The sequence below is a fragment of the Octopus sinensis genome, linkage group LG1, assembly GCF_006345805.1.
Source record: "Octopus sinensis linkage group LG1, ASM634580v1, whole genome shotgun sequence".
In the NCBI taxonomy this organism is placed as follows: domain Eukaryota; kingdom Metazoa; phylum Mollusca; class Cephalopoda; order Octopoda; family Octopodidae; genus Octopus; species Octopus sinensis.
The window spans coordinates 131,655,070-131,669,565 of NC_042997.1; the positions used below are offsets into that span (position 1 = coordinate 131,655,070).

At 35.9% G+C, this 14,496-nt stretch overlaps 1 protein-coding gene across 12 annotated transcripts in view; it reads left to right on the top strand.

The window, feature by feature from the left end:
* LOC115212289 (glutamate receptor-interacting protein 2) overlaps positions 1-14,496 on the top strand; it is a 661,282-nt gene that overhangs the window by 410,387 nt on the left and 236,399 nt on the right. For all 12 annotated transcript variants that reach the window (XM_036504756.1, XM_036504731.1, XM_036504740.1 and 9 more), the window contains one exon: positions 5,265-5,327. In XM_036504756.1, coding sequence (XP_036360649.1) covers positions 5,265-5,327 — 63 coding nt within the window. The remainder of the gene's footprint in view (positions 1-5,264; positions 5,328-14,496) is intronic.

The window sequence follows — 14,496 nt, forward strand, 5'->3', positions numbered from 1 at the left end:
ATGGAATGCTTAAGTATTCAAACTATTTACTCAACACAGCTCATAAAATTTGGCTATAAAAATGTAATTGTTAAGAATTTAAGAATATTAAGGAATACTGTTTTCTTATAGTCTGTTTGTTTGTTCAATTATGCTAAATTGTCAAATTATTTTGCATTAATAAAAAATGTTGTGTAGTTAAGAAGCTTGCTTTTCAATCTTGTGGCTTTTGGTTCAATCCTACTGTACAGCACCTTGGGCTCTGGAAAGAGCAAACCCTTGTGAGTTTGGAAACTAAAAGAAGCTTATAATATAGGTGTCTGTGATTGTGTACTCTTGTCTACTCTTTTACTTGTTTCAGTCATTTGATTGTGGCCATGCTGGAGCACTGCCTTTAGTCGACCAAATTGACCCCAGGACTTATTCTTTGTAAGCCTAGTACTTATTCTATCGGATACAGGAAGATACAGTGAGAGAAAGAGTACAACAGGGGTCGCCACCACTCCCTGCCAGAACCTCATGGAGCTTTAGGTGTTTTCGCTCAATAAACACGCACAACACCCAGTCTGGGAATCGAAATTGTGATCCTCCAGCCGCGAGTCTGCTGCCCTAACCACTGGGCCATTGCGCCTCACACACACACACACACACACACACATATATATAGGCATGGATATATGGTTAAGAAGATTGCGTTCAAACCATCTTGTCTTTGAATCTGTGCTGTTGCTGTGCATCTTGGGCAAGAGTCTTTTAGTATAGCCCTAGGCTGTCTAAAACCTTGTAAGTGGATTTGGTAGATGGAAACTGTATGTCTAGTGATGAGGAAATATTACTTTGCTGGAAATGGGTGAGTGTTGGTTACAAGACAGGCATCCAGCTATGTAAAATAATCTCAACAAATTCTATCCAACCCAAGCAAGCATAAAAATGTACTTTAAAATAATAATAATAATAATTATTATTATCATTGTTATTTTTTATATGCATATTTAAGTATATATTTAATAGCTTCACAGTGATCAATGCATTAAAGTACAGATAAAATAATGTCATATAATATACATGCAGAATACAATAGGAAGCATGTATATTAATGTTAAAATACATATCAACTCACTCACAAACACATGTGCGCACATCACAATGAGAAATGGATGTTAGATGGAATCCATTATAGTAGATTTATGAAAAAATTAATAAGACAAGCTCAAAGAATGTTAGGTTCCACAGATGCTATGATGAAATACCAAGATATATGAGCAAATGGTGTATTCATCCAATTCCAGTTCAATTAGAATAAAATGGACATTAAAACAGTGACGATGATGAAGTAGTTTATTTGATTTCACTCTTCAAGAAAATATATTAAATTCTTGACAACCTTGCATATAGTCCATAAAATCAATATCAACCACAAGAGACTGTCCTTGCCATTAACTTTTACACATTTTATGTATGACTTCAAGAGTCTTACACCACAATCATTCATTTACAAAAGTACATACTCTCAGAAGTTTCTGATGTATTTCTCTGGAATTCCCCAACAAATTTCCATCAGCTCTGTATTGTTTTTCTGTTTTTGTATCCTCTAAGTGTTCTTAGTTAAAATATTTATTATATTAATCTTCACAATATCAATGCCGACAAATATTTATATTTCATTTTTTCTCTTTTTCTTATTGTTTTTTGCTATATTCTTTTGATGCATGCTTGTACAAATCCAACACTAATGCACACACATATGCATAAATATAACCTAACAGTTTTGGGTTCAGGAATGCTTTAATATATCTTGTGCAGATGTCTTCCAATGTAACCTCAGGCCAACCAATGCCTTTTAAATGTATTTGACAGATGGAAAGTCTGTCTTTCTCTCTCTCTCTCTCTCTCTCTCTCTCTCCCCCCTCCATATATATGTATACATGGGTGCAGGCATGGCTGTGTGGTAAGAAACTTGCTCCCCAACCACATGGTTCCTGGGCCAGTCTCAATGCGTAGCACCTTGGGCAAGTGTCTTCTACTATAGTCTCAGGCTGACCAAAGCCTTGTGATTGGATTTGGTAGATGGAAACTGAAAGAATCCCATCACACACACGTCATTGTGTGCCTGTCTTTGTGTCTCTCTTTGTCCCATCATTATCGCTTGACAACTGGTGTTGGTGAGTTTGCATTTCCATAACTTAGTGGTTTGGCAAACAATCAATAAAATAAGAACTAGGTTTAAGAATAAGCCCAGGGATTGATTTGTTAAAAAAAGCACTTCAAGATGGTACGCTAGCATGGCCACAATGAAATGACTGAAACAAGTAAAAGAATAAAAGAATATATGACAAAAAAAATATGGACATTGACTTTGTACTCCTTTAATTCATCTACTACATATGTTTGATCATTCTTGTCAATTGTCTCACAGTGTTTTCGTTTATCATGCTGGCACTATGAGGTGCATCTACTGATTGCATCTGTTGTGTGATGTCATGTATTGCCTGATACTGAAACATATGTAACATGTGAAGTAAAGGTATACCTACTCAATACCCATGTTCTTTTTCTTTTATCATTACTGTGTTGTTTGTATTATGTCATTGCTTGTCTTTGACTGCAGAGGACCCATGTGAACACACAATGGTGGAAGTTTAATGTGATTAACATTAAAGCCAAAACCTGAATAAGATAATTATGTGTTGAGCACATACAGTGTGTGTGTGTGTGTGTGTGTGTGTGTATGTGCTTTCTCTCATCTTGACAATTGTGTACTGATTGCAAGCAGTCACCATTCATACAAATGGTGCCGTTTGTTTGCAATCTTCTGTGAAAACATGTCCAGTCATTAGACTGTCCATTGTTTGGAGGGATAAAGGAAATATTAACTTGCTTGGAAACAAGGAAGGGTTGGCAACAGAAAAAGCATCCAGCCATAGAAAATATTCCTTAAGCAAGTTTCATTGGACCCATGGAAGTCTGGAAAATTGGACCTTAAGATAATGATGATATATATATATATATATATATATATACACACACGCACACACACACACACACAGACCATCATAGGTTTAAGAACAACAATTAACATTTACATTCAAATCTTTAATAGAAATCGACTCATTCAATGGACTGGTGGGCTTGATTTCATATGTATTTGTGTGTGTGTGTATGCACAAATGGCAAGATGGTTGGTATGTCAGAGAATTTGTGCAGCCAATGTAAGTATGGAAAAATGGAAGTAAAAATGAGCATAATGATGATATATAAGCAGTTACTGAAAAGTTCCTGGCTTTAGGGGTATCACGAAAGGCTTGGTTGGAGGCCCAACTTTCTGTGTTCTTTTACAGGGCTTAGAAAAAATGAAGGGCTGCTGCAATAAGTGTGTGTGTGTGTCTGAAATGGGAATATGTTGAATAAAATCATAGTTTACTGATCCTCCTGTATTTTCTTTTACCCAAAGCTAGGAACTTTTCAGGAACTTGTACGTTCTTATTTTATCTCACTAATGTTTTGGGATGATTTATCAGTGGTATTCTCAGGGTCTTAGCATGTTTTGGATCTTTCAACATCAAACTTTGTTGCCCATTTGACCCAGACAGGACTGGTATAGTCCTAGCTTGCATCCCAGAAGTAACAATCCACAGGGATGCCCTCTTTATTCAGAGCCATCTTGTGGCTTTTTTTTTACAGTTTTGGTAATAAAAGATATACCCCCCTCCCTGCCAACTCTTTACTGCTCTTGCAATACATATATAGTATACATAAATACATACATACACACACTTCTCATATTGATTTCAATTTGATTGCTTTCTTTTCAAAATTGCTTCATTAATAATAAAAAAATAACAATTAGAAAATTTACAGTAATAACCATAAATGAGGAAATAAAAATTGGAGCACGATTCTTGATTCCTGTATTAGTGACCAGTTGATTGGCAGTGGTTCAGCTTGTTATTGGTTGATCGTTTTTTTGGTTGTTATTTTTTTTTCCTCTATGGTCATATTTAATTAAAGTTGTTACATTATTCAAGAACATATTGATAACATTAATTAAACATTTACTGTCTGCAGTAAATCAATGTAATAGTGTACAAGATTTATTAGTAGTTCTGTACAGTTGCAGAGGATAAATGTTTATATATATATATATATATATATATATATACAAAGAGATAGATTAATATATGTTTAGTCTATATAGTAACGAAGTAGTGATTGTAGTAGTGGTGTGGTGTATATAATAGTATTGTAGTGAATATATTTGTAGTGTAGTGTTTTCTCTGGTCAGATCTGGTGGAGCAACCCTCTAGCATGCAGGTAGTTAGTCAAGCAACAAAGTTTCACCCACTGGGCCACCTTCCTTGTGATACATGTTTCTCTGAAGGGTAACTCTATCCCTTGTTATTGTTGACTTCTTTTCACTTAATGTAAACCCCAACTTTCTGTTTTGAACAACAACAACAATAATAACCCTTTCTACTATACGTACAAGGCCTGAAATTTTGGGGGAGGTGACTCGTTGATTACATCGTCCCCCAGTGTTTCACTGGTACTTAATTTATCAACCCCAAAAAGGATGAAAGGCAAAGTTGACCTTGGCGACATTTGAACTTAGAATGTAGCAGCAGGTGAAATACCACTAAGCATTTTACCTGGTGTGCTATTGATTCAGCCAGCTCACCACGGTACCAACAATAGTAATGTAATCCTTTCTACTATGGGCAAAAGTCCTGGAATTTGGGGAGAAGGGTTGATATTTCATTGACCTTGAAAGTATGAAAGGCAAAGTTGACCTTAGTGGAATATGAACTCAGAACATGAAGACCTGGAAGAAGAAATGCTACTAAGCATTTTGTCTGGATATACTAATGATTCTGCCAACTCTCTGCCTCAGTAATAATATTAATGATTGAGATGGTGATAACACTAATTCTTGATATCATTATAAAAAAAAAAAATTGGTGCTTGTGAATCTGTTGAGAAGGAAAAAATTGTTACTTGCATTAACATTTTACACACACACATACATATTTAGTGTGTGGTGTATTTGTAAATATTATTATGCACATGGTGAGTCTAGAAAGTAAAATGAACTCAATACCTTTGGTAGAATAAATATTTAATATATTTGTTGCAGTTCTTTTAGCTTACCACATTCCATTACTCAGTTTTATGTCTATATACATACACTTTTGAATATCTGTGTTTACAGAGAATGTTTATATATATATCTTTAAGCTAGTGTTTTGATTTAAATATTTACCAAATATATTTCTCATTGTTTGTTCCAGAAACAGTCCACTACCACCCTGCTCCGGATATTGGGGCACCAGATTTAAGACAAGAAGCAGATGGTAAGTCTATCTTATGTTTAACCTAATTATTGAAATTATGCTAGCCTAATGAAATTTTATTTTATTTGTTCTAGTCTCAGGATTTCTTGAGCATTATCTCAACAACAAACTGACCCCAGTACCTTTTTCAGCGGGGGGGGGGGGGCTGGTACTTATTCAGTCAGTCCCATATACTAAAATCTTAATTTATGGGGGTTGTAAGCAAACCAACATCAGTTGCCAAGCAATGGTGGAAGACCAACACAAAGACACACACATAGAACATACAGGAATGTAGCGCCTAGGTAGGCAAGGTAGGTAGTGCCTACCTTAAATAAAATAGATCGATAGCAGTATGTTTTTTTTCTCATGGCAAAATATGCACCTAATTCAATAAAATTATGAAGGTTAGTCTGATTACGATGCATAAAATGCAAAATGTTTTATCTTTTTGTAGATTAGGTAGGCATAATTTGCCGCTGCTTTTCAATCTCAGTATTTTAGTTATGCATAATACTGCTGCAGTACACATGCAGTGTGCACTCCTACAACACTGTTTTCTTTACATGCTATAAAGGCAGAAGTAAATCTGCCTTCAACTTAGTCGTGCGCCTGTGTTTCGCTTATTCTTTGTGTGTTTTACTACATAAGTGTCACCAACTGCCTACCCTGAGTAATTACTGACAGCACATGCCTGATATTTATATATGGATGATGGGCTTGTTGACCATTTCTGCCAACCAAATTCACTCTCAAAAGGACTTGCCCAAGATATCTCACAGTGGGACTGAACTTGAAACCACATGGCTGCAAAGTGAGCTTCTTAACCACACAGCCATGCCTACACCCATATATTTTTACTTTTGAATTTTTACTCTAGAGGGAAGGCAGTGCTTATGACCCTTTACTGAGCCTCTGAAACCTGTGGAAAGGGGAGAGGAATGTATCCTCAAACTGACGACTAAGCCTGAATGTTTTCAGCAAAGTGAACTACACTAAAGATACCCAAGAACAATGTAATGTGGTGGTGGTGTTAAACCAGAGGGTGGTTTAATTCCACCATCCAAGTAGGCTGCACTGGATTAACCATTAAGCAAAATAAGCACATGCTTCGGGCATCAAGGGAAGGGGAGGGGGCACTACAGAAATGATAAATGGCTTACAGCACAAAAGAAATCACTTTAAACTTGCTAAAATAATATTTGAGATGCCTTTATGTGTTACCTAAGATTAATTTTGAGGATCTGACTTTGCAATTCAAAAAAGTAGGTGGAACCTTTTCAAATATAAATAAAGTGGAAGTATACTAAAATAAAGATTATTTTTCCTCTTACTATATTATGTTTTGTTTTGAAAAATGAAATTTTATTTTATAGTTTGTTATTGTTTATATTTTGAATTACATTCATAAAATAAGGATAAAAATCATGTTAATGATAATTATCAGGCTGTCAGCATGGAAATAGGCAGTTTATATATATACATACATACATGCATATATATATACGCGTAGAAGTGACTGTTTGGTAAGTAGCTTGCTTCTGAACCACATGGTTCTGGGTTCAGTCTAACTGCGTGGCACCTTGGGCAAGTGTTTTCTACTATTGCCTTCGGGCTGGAACTTGGCACAGCACTGTGGATCAGCAGATCCTATCAAACTGTTCAGTCCATGTCAGCATGGAAACTGGACATTAATGATAATGATGATTAAAACTGACAGAATTGTTTGTGCATTGGACAAAATTCTTAGCGGCATTTCTTCCAGATGTATACATTCTGAATCCAAAGTTTCCGAGGTTGACTTTGTCATTCATCCTTTTGGATTTCAAGGCGGCGAGCTGGCAGAAACGTTAGCACACCGGGCGAAATGCTTAGCGGTATTTCGTCTGCCGCTACGTTCTGAGTTCAAATTCCGCTAAGGTCAACTTTGCCTTTCATCCTTTCGGGGTCGATTAAATAAGTACCATTTACGCACTGGGGTCGATATAACAGACTTAATCCGTTTGTCTGTCCTTGTTTGTCCTCTCTGTGTTTAGCCCCTTGTGGGTAGTAAAGAAATAGGATTCAATAAAATAAGTACCAGTTGAGCACTAGGAGTCCTTCCCTGAAAATTGCTGGCCTTGTGCCAAAATTAGAAAGAATTATTTTAAAGACACTGATACATCAGTAATGATGAGTTCTATGACTTCAATAACAACAAAAATTTTCACACTTCAAAGCTGAATAAAGCTTTTTATCATAAAATACAAGTTTTTTTCTCATCCCCACCACTCCCTATTCACTTAGTGTGTTTTTACTTTATGTTCAATTCCACTGACAGCTTTTCAGAAATAACTAAGCTGCTTTTGTTTCTTGTAATATTACCTTACTGCATTCATAAAGTATAATATTTTCATTGGTAATGACAAGTTTGTTTTCATTCATTTTTCTGCTTTGTATTTTACTCAATTGATAACTTGCTATTTATCAAAAGTTTTTTTTTTCTTTTTTTCATCCGTATTACAGAATGATTTTATGATGTGATTGTTTTGTCCAAGACTTGTTTTCTCTTATATCATAACTACACATTTCAATAAACATTAAGTGTGTACAAAAAAACAATTCTCTTCTTCAACATTTTCTCTCTCCTACTGCATTAAAATGCAGGAGATTACTTTGTTAGTTGTTAAATCCCAGCCAGTTTTAATATAGGTCAGATCTTATTGAGTGGACTATTCATGACCACCCCATCTTATTGTATATCAGTAACAAGATTGTCCAATCTTTCCTTCTCTTTTTAAGATGGTCGAGTGTGATTTTGAGTGAATTTGGCTTCTATTTCTAGTAGGTCATGCAACTGTATAAGAGTTCTTTTATTAGCTCATGTTAAAAGGGTTATATATTTATTCCCTAGTAATTTATATCCCATCAGATCCTTAAACCAAGCAGTAATGTGTGTGTGTGTGAGAGAGAGAGAGAGAGAGAGAAATATATACATAAAAAAGCAGATAAACAAAGCTTGATGAGTATGTTTGCAAGGAGTACAAATAAACAAAAGGCATTATATAATAGTCATATTTTTTAACATTTGTTTCAGGGGAACCATGGCTTTTACCTTAACCACATCTATTATAAAATAGAGACTCCTAATGGAGCAACATGAAATTTTATAGATCTGTAAGACAAAGCCATGTTACCCCCATCAGGAGAATCTGGTTAAAAGGTTAATGCTTTACTTTAACTCTTTAGCATTCAGATTACTCTGTCAAATGCTCTGCTTACTTATTCATATTGCTTTGAATCAACCATGCATTATCTTGTAGCTAAGACATTTTCATGATGTGATTATTTAGTTTTAGAAAGACATTGTAGGTTAGGTGTGAGAGGCTAGATATGGCCAGTTTTAACATAAAACTGGTAGAATATTTAGGCCGGATATGGCCTGTTTCAATGCTCAAGGGTTAAGGCACTAAGCTGGCAGATTGGCAGAATCATTAGCATATAGGCATAGGAGTGGCTGTGTGGTAACTAGCTTGCTTACAAATCACATTGTTCTGGGTTCAGTCCCACTGCATGGCACCTTGGGCAAGTGTCTTCTACTATAGCCTCAGGCCGACCATAGTTTTGTGAGTGGATTTGGTAGACAGAAACTGAAAGAAGCCCGTCGTATATATATATATGTATGCGTGTGTGTATATGTTTGTGTGTCTGTGTTTGTCCCCCCAACATAGCTTGACAACCAATGCTGGTGTGTTTACATCCCCATAACTTAGCAGTTCGGCAAAGAGACTGATAGAATAAGTACTAGGCTTACAAAGAATAAGTCCTGTGGTCAATTTGCTCGACTAAAGGCAGTGCTCCAACATGGCCACCTTCAAATGACTGAAAGAAGTACAAGAGATATCAGTAAAGATTCTTCATGACATTTCTTCTGCTTTTAGCCAGAATCTCCTGATGAGAGTAACATAACTTTGCCTCATGGATCTATTAGAATTCATGTTAATCCATATACCTACAACATTATGAGTCTTTATTAAACTCTAGATATGTTCATAGCATAAGTCATGGTTCACCTGAAACAGCAGTCGTGTTGCATTATTTGTTTTGTTTATTTGTATTCCATGTATGTATACTCATCAATCCGACTTGTGCTTATCAGCTGTTTTATTTCTGTATCCGCTCAACAAAGATCATTCTTAGAGTAAACTTTCTACACTGAGTCTCTTGTCCTGGATGAAGGAGTTGGAATTTATTTTCTCATTTATAGTACAAAATGCATGCACACACACACACACACACACACGTGTTTGTGTCTGTATGTGCATCTAGGCTGGCCAATTATTCTTATGTCTTATTTCTTTATTGCCCACAAGGGACTAAACATAGAGGGGACAAACAAGTACAGACAAAGGGATTAAGTCGATTACATCGACCCCAGTGCATAACTGGTACTTAATTTATTGACCCCGAAAGGATGACAGGCAAAGTTGACCGTGGCGGAATTTGAACTCAGAACGTAACGGCAGACGAAATACCTATTTCTTTATTACCCACAAGGGGCTAAACATAGAGGGGACAAACAAGGACAGACATAGGTATTAAGTCGATTACATCGACCCCAGTGCGTAACTGGTACTTAATTTATCGACCCCAAAAGGATGAAAGGCAAAGTCGACCTTGGCGGAATTTGAACTCAGAATGTTATGTCAGACGAAATACCACTAAGCATTTCACCTGACATGCTAACGATTCTGCCAGCTTGCCACCTTTCTGACCAATTATGAGTGAATTTGATATGAACTGTGTGGTTTGAAATCGGATTGCTTATGTGTGTGTTTGTGTGTGTGAGTGAGTGAGTATGAGTGTGTGCATGCATTCTTAATTTTTTTCTCTCAACAAAAATAATAATATTGAAAAAACACTTTAGAAGACTGCGTCTTTTAGATACACAAGAAACCTGTTATTACCAATAACCAACAGCTGCTCATACCTTTCTTGTTCCTTCTGTTAACATGTTTGGTAAAAACAAAGGATTTTTTTCTGTTTCTTTTATGGAAGAATATGAGAACATTGACAATAAGTGGTGTGTCAACTGTCTTACTGAACTCCAAAATGATAAAACAGATGGTTAAACCAACTGTAGTCCTAATAGTTCAGGCACATAGATATATACACACACACATATACATACAGATAGCACATATATATAAACATAGTCAGAACCATAGATAGTTGCATTTATAAAACTACTAGCAGTATCGCCCGGCGTTGCTCAGGTTTGTAAGGGAAATAACTATAAAGCATTTTTAGAGAGTTATAGCCAAAAAATAGCAAAAAAATGGAAAAAAAATGATGGTAAATTTTTTTTTTAGTTAAAAAAGGTGGAGTTGTGTCCCCTAGACAGTTTGCGGTTTGTGTTTCTGATTCTCAACCCCATGTCGAATTTATCGATTTTTTTCAGAACTGGGGGAACTTTTCAAAATTTTCGCTGCGTTAGTTTTGAATTATGACATTGGGCTATGTGTGTGTCAAGTTTCATCAGAATCGGTTGAAAGCCGTGGTCAGGGTGAGGGTACAAGCAAACAGACACACAGAAACACGCACAGACAAACTGCCGTTTATATATAGAGAGATTTTTGAGCTAGTATTATAATAATGCTGCAGAAGAGAATGTGACATTTTCTAGCAAATCCCCATTTAATTGAAACACATTAGTTTGAGTTATTTTTTACTGCTAGCAACTATAAATTTACTAGAGAGACAAATACAACAGCAATGATAATAATAACAACTATATCTCTTTATGTCAAGGCAACATTATAAAATATCAGATACTAAATAGGGTGTGCCATAGATTACAAATGGTAAGAAATATTAGAATAATAATCATCATCAACAACATCACCATCATCATCATCATCATCATTCTGATGTCCACATTTCCATGTTTGCATGGATCTGAAGGAATTTGTTGAAGCAGATTTCATATGGCTAGGTGCCTTTCTTGTCACCAACCTTCACCAGTTTTAAGCAAGGTTATACTTTTCCATAGTTGAATGTTCTTTGAGCCACTTCTTCACTACAGTTCTCACTTCCTTGTCACTGGGAGAATGTTTGCCTCTCAAACCCTCTTTCATGAGGCCGAAGAGATGATAGTATTTTTTATTTTTTTTATTTTATCTAGTTTCAGCTCACGAGCTGTGGCCATGCTGGGGCACCGCCATTGAAGAAATAACTTGACCACGACGAGACTCGAACTCACAATCTTCTGATTCGAAGTCAGACGCCTTATCCATTAGGCCATGGCACTAAATTGCTATAATCTAAAGTATTGTCCTCAAAGAGATTTTCTAATTGTCGGTGAATGTTGCCACCCAGCAACAAGAAATTCAATCACTGCTCTTTGTTTTTGATGTCACTCTAAGGGGGCAGCCATTTTGAATTTTCGTTACCAGTTTAAAAACCTGAAAAGTAAGAAACAAAATATTTCAGAATATAAATGATATAATCATTTATTACTGGCAAAATTTTCAGTTATTTTTATCAAAAGCTTCACATGAAGTAAAGAAAATGGCATTACTTTTTGACTCACCCTCATACGTGCAGACTGGCACACACGTACACACACACACACACACACACACACACACACACACACACACACACACACACCTTGTTTCAGTCATTGAACTGCAGCTATGTTGGGGCACTACCTTGAAGGATTTGTTCAAATAAGCCTAGTACTTATTCTATCGGTCTCTTTTGCTGAACCGCTAAGTTACGGAGACGTAAACACACCAGCATCGGTTGTCAAGTGATGTTGGGGGGACAAACATAGACACACAAACTTAGCTTTTAAGTTTGGTACTTATTTGGTTGGTCTCTAGCCAAACTTCTAAGTTATTGGAACATAAACAAACCAACACTGTCTGTCAAGTTATGGTGGGGACAAACACAAAAAAGACACATACACAATGGGTTTCTATATAATTTCTTTCTATTAAATCCATTCACACAGTATTGGTTGATCTGAGGCTGTTGTAGAAGACACTTGCTCAAAGTACTGCAGAGTGAGACTGAACCCAGTACTATGTCACCGGGAAGCAAACTTCTTACCACACAGCCATACCTGCAAATATATGCATAAATAAATAATTTCTCTTCAAAGCATAAAAGAAAGGCCAGACTATAAAAAACAGGAACAACCTGTGTTTAGTATTGGTATTATTGGTTGCGGGTATGGTGGAGATGTCGACATTGGTTGTTGTTGGTGATTGGGTGTGGTAGGAGTGATGATGTTGTTTGGGAGTGGTGCTATTGATTAGAACTGGTGCCAATGTTTGGTTCATAGCAATGGTGATATAGGATTGTTGTTTAGCCCTAGGATAGGTTTGATCATGCAGAGCTTTGATCATAACCTTCCCAATCATAACCATCCTGTTTGATTTTGTGAAACATATTCTTTTACTTGTTTTCAAAGAGGGAAATTTAGCTGCTATTTCCAGTAATTTAAGAAACCATGCAGAGGATTTCATGTTTGTTCCAGTGACTAATGGTTGGGTGTGGTGGCCATGATGTGTTAGGGGATATTAATTGTGTGTTTTATTATTTCACCTTTCTTTTTCCTTATTTCTTTCTGTCTTTATATCTATCTCTTTCTCTTGGCTGTGTCTTTCTTTCCTTCCTTACTTTCGCTTTTTATTTCTCTCTACTTTATCTCTTCCTTCTCTACTATCTTCCTCCAGCTTTCTTACTTTCTTCTTCTTTTCATTTCATTTTTTTAAAAAAATTCTTTAGACCTTCTTTTATATTATTCTCATTTTCTCTCTTGATAATTATCCTTTGTTTTATATTCACTACCACTACTACCACCACCACCACCACTACCAATACATGTACTTGTATCATGTTAACATCAGCTTTATCCCTTCCATTTTCTTCCAACCTCCTTCTTACTTTTTCACATTCTTGTTATTTTCCTTTTATCCTTCTTCACTTTCTCTTTACATCTCTCTTTCTCATTCTCTATCCCTCATTCCTTTAACACTTCTTCCCTTGTTTACATTTTATTTATTCATCCAGTTCCTTTTTTTTGTGTGTGTCATAGCTGTTTCCCTTAATTTTCACTCCTTTTTACCTCTAATGAACAAATAATTATAATAATAATATAAAGACCCGAAAGTGGAAATAACCATATTGTGAAAGATTGAAGGCAGAAACCATCCCAATTATAAATAAAAGGTACTTTAGGAATTGAAACAACCAAAAAAGATGCTGAGTAATACATAACCAAAGCTCCAGACCTTAAAAACATAACAACATAGAGAAGTATCACTGCTACATACACATATACTGTATATACTCATGTAAAAGTCGAATGTTTTAGACCATTTTTTAAGGTCAAATTTATGGGGTCGACTTACATGGATACTACTTTTGAGGGGCTGAAATTCAAGCTAGAATGTGATGCACCGTATCAACAGCAGAAGCCCGACTGACTTTTAAGTGAATAAAAACAAAAGCACAATGAATTTCAGTAATATTACCAATTTTATACATCAAAATACGTGTCCTAATAAATAACAAAATTTATAAACAAGACCATGTAGCTCTCATGTGCAGTTACCAGTAAATGTCCATAATGTGGTGTAGAGTTGTTAATCTGGAGCAGAGACTCCCAAAATGTGTTCTGCAAAATCTCAGGATTCCTTAAAAGTTATCAGGGGTTCCATGCTTTTAAAAATAATGCTAAAGGATTCCGTGGCAAAAAAAAGTTTGGGAACCACTGATCTAGCGATTAACTAAATGTTTTTAGGCTTACAAAAGTCATGCCTTTGTACAAACTCATACAGTGGTATTTGCTGTTAGTCTGTGACACACGTTTCGTATCATGTAAACAGACAAGCATATGAAGCATGTGTTTATTGTATTTGGAGATGAGTAAAATATAAAGGTCGCATGGGAACCACTGATCCAGCGATTAATTGAATGTTTTTAGACTTACCAGAGTCGTGCCTTTGTACGAATTCAGACAGTAGCATTTGCAAGTGTTCGCCAATAGTGCTATCAGTGTAAACAACGAGTATGATGCATGTGTTTATTGTGCTTCAAGATGTATGCAAAGCTTGCAGCATATCCTGTGCATACATTTTAGTAATGGTAATGTAGCTTCCATCAACAGATGTATAGCGCTCACTGGTAAATGGTGTTT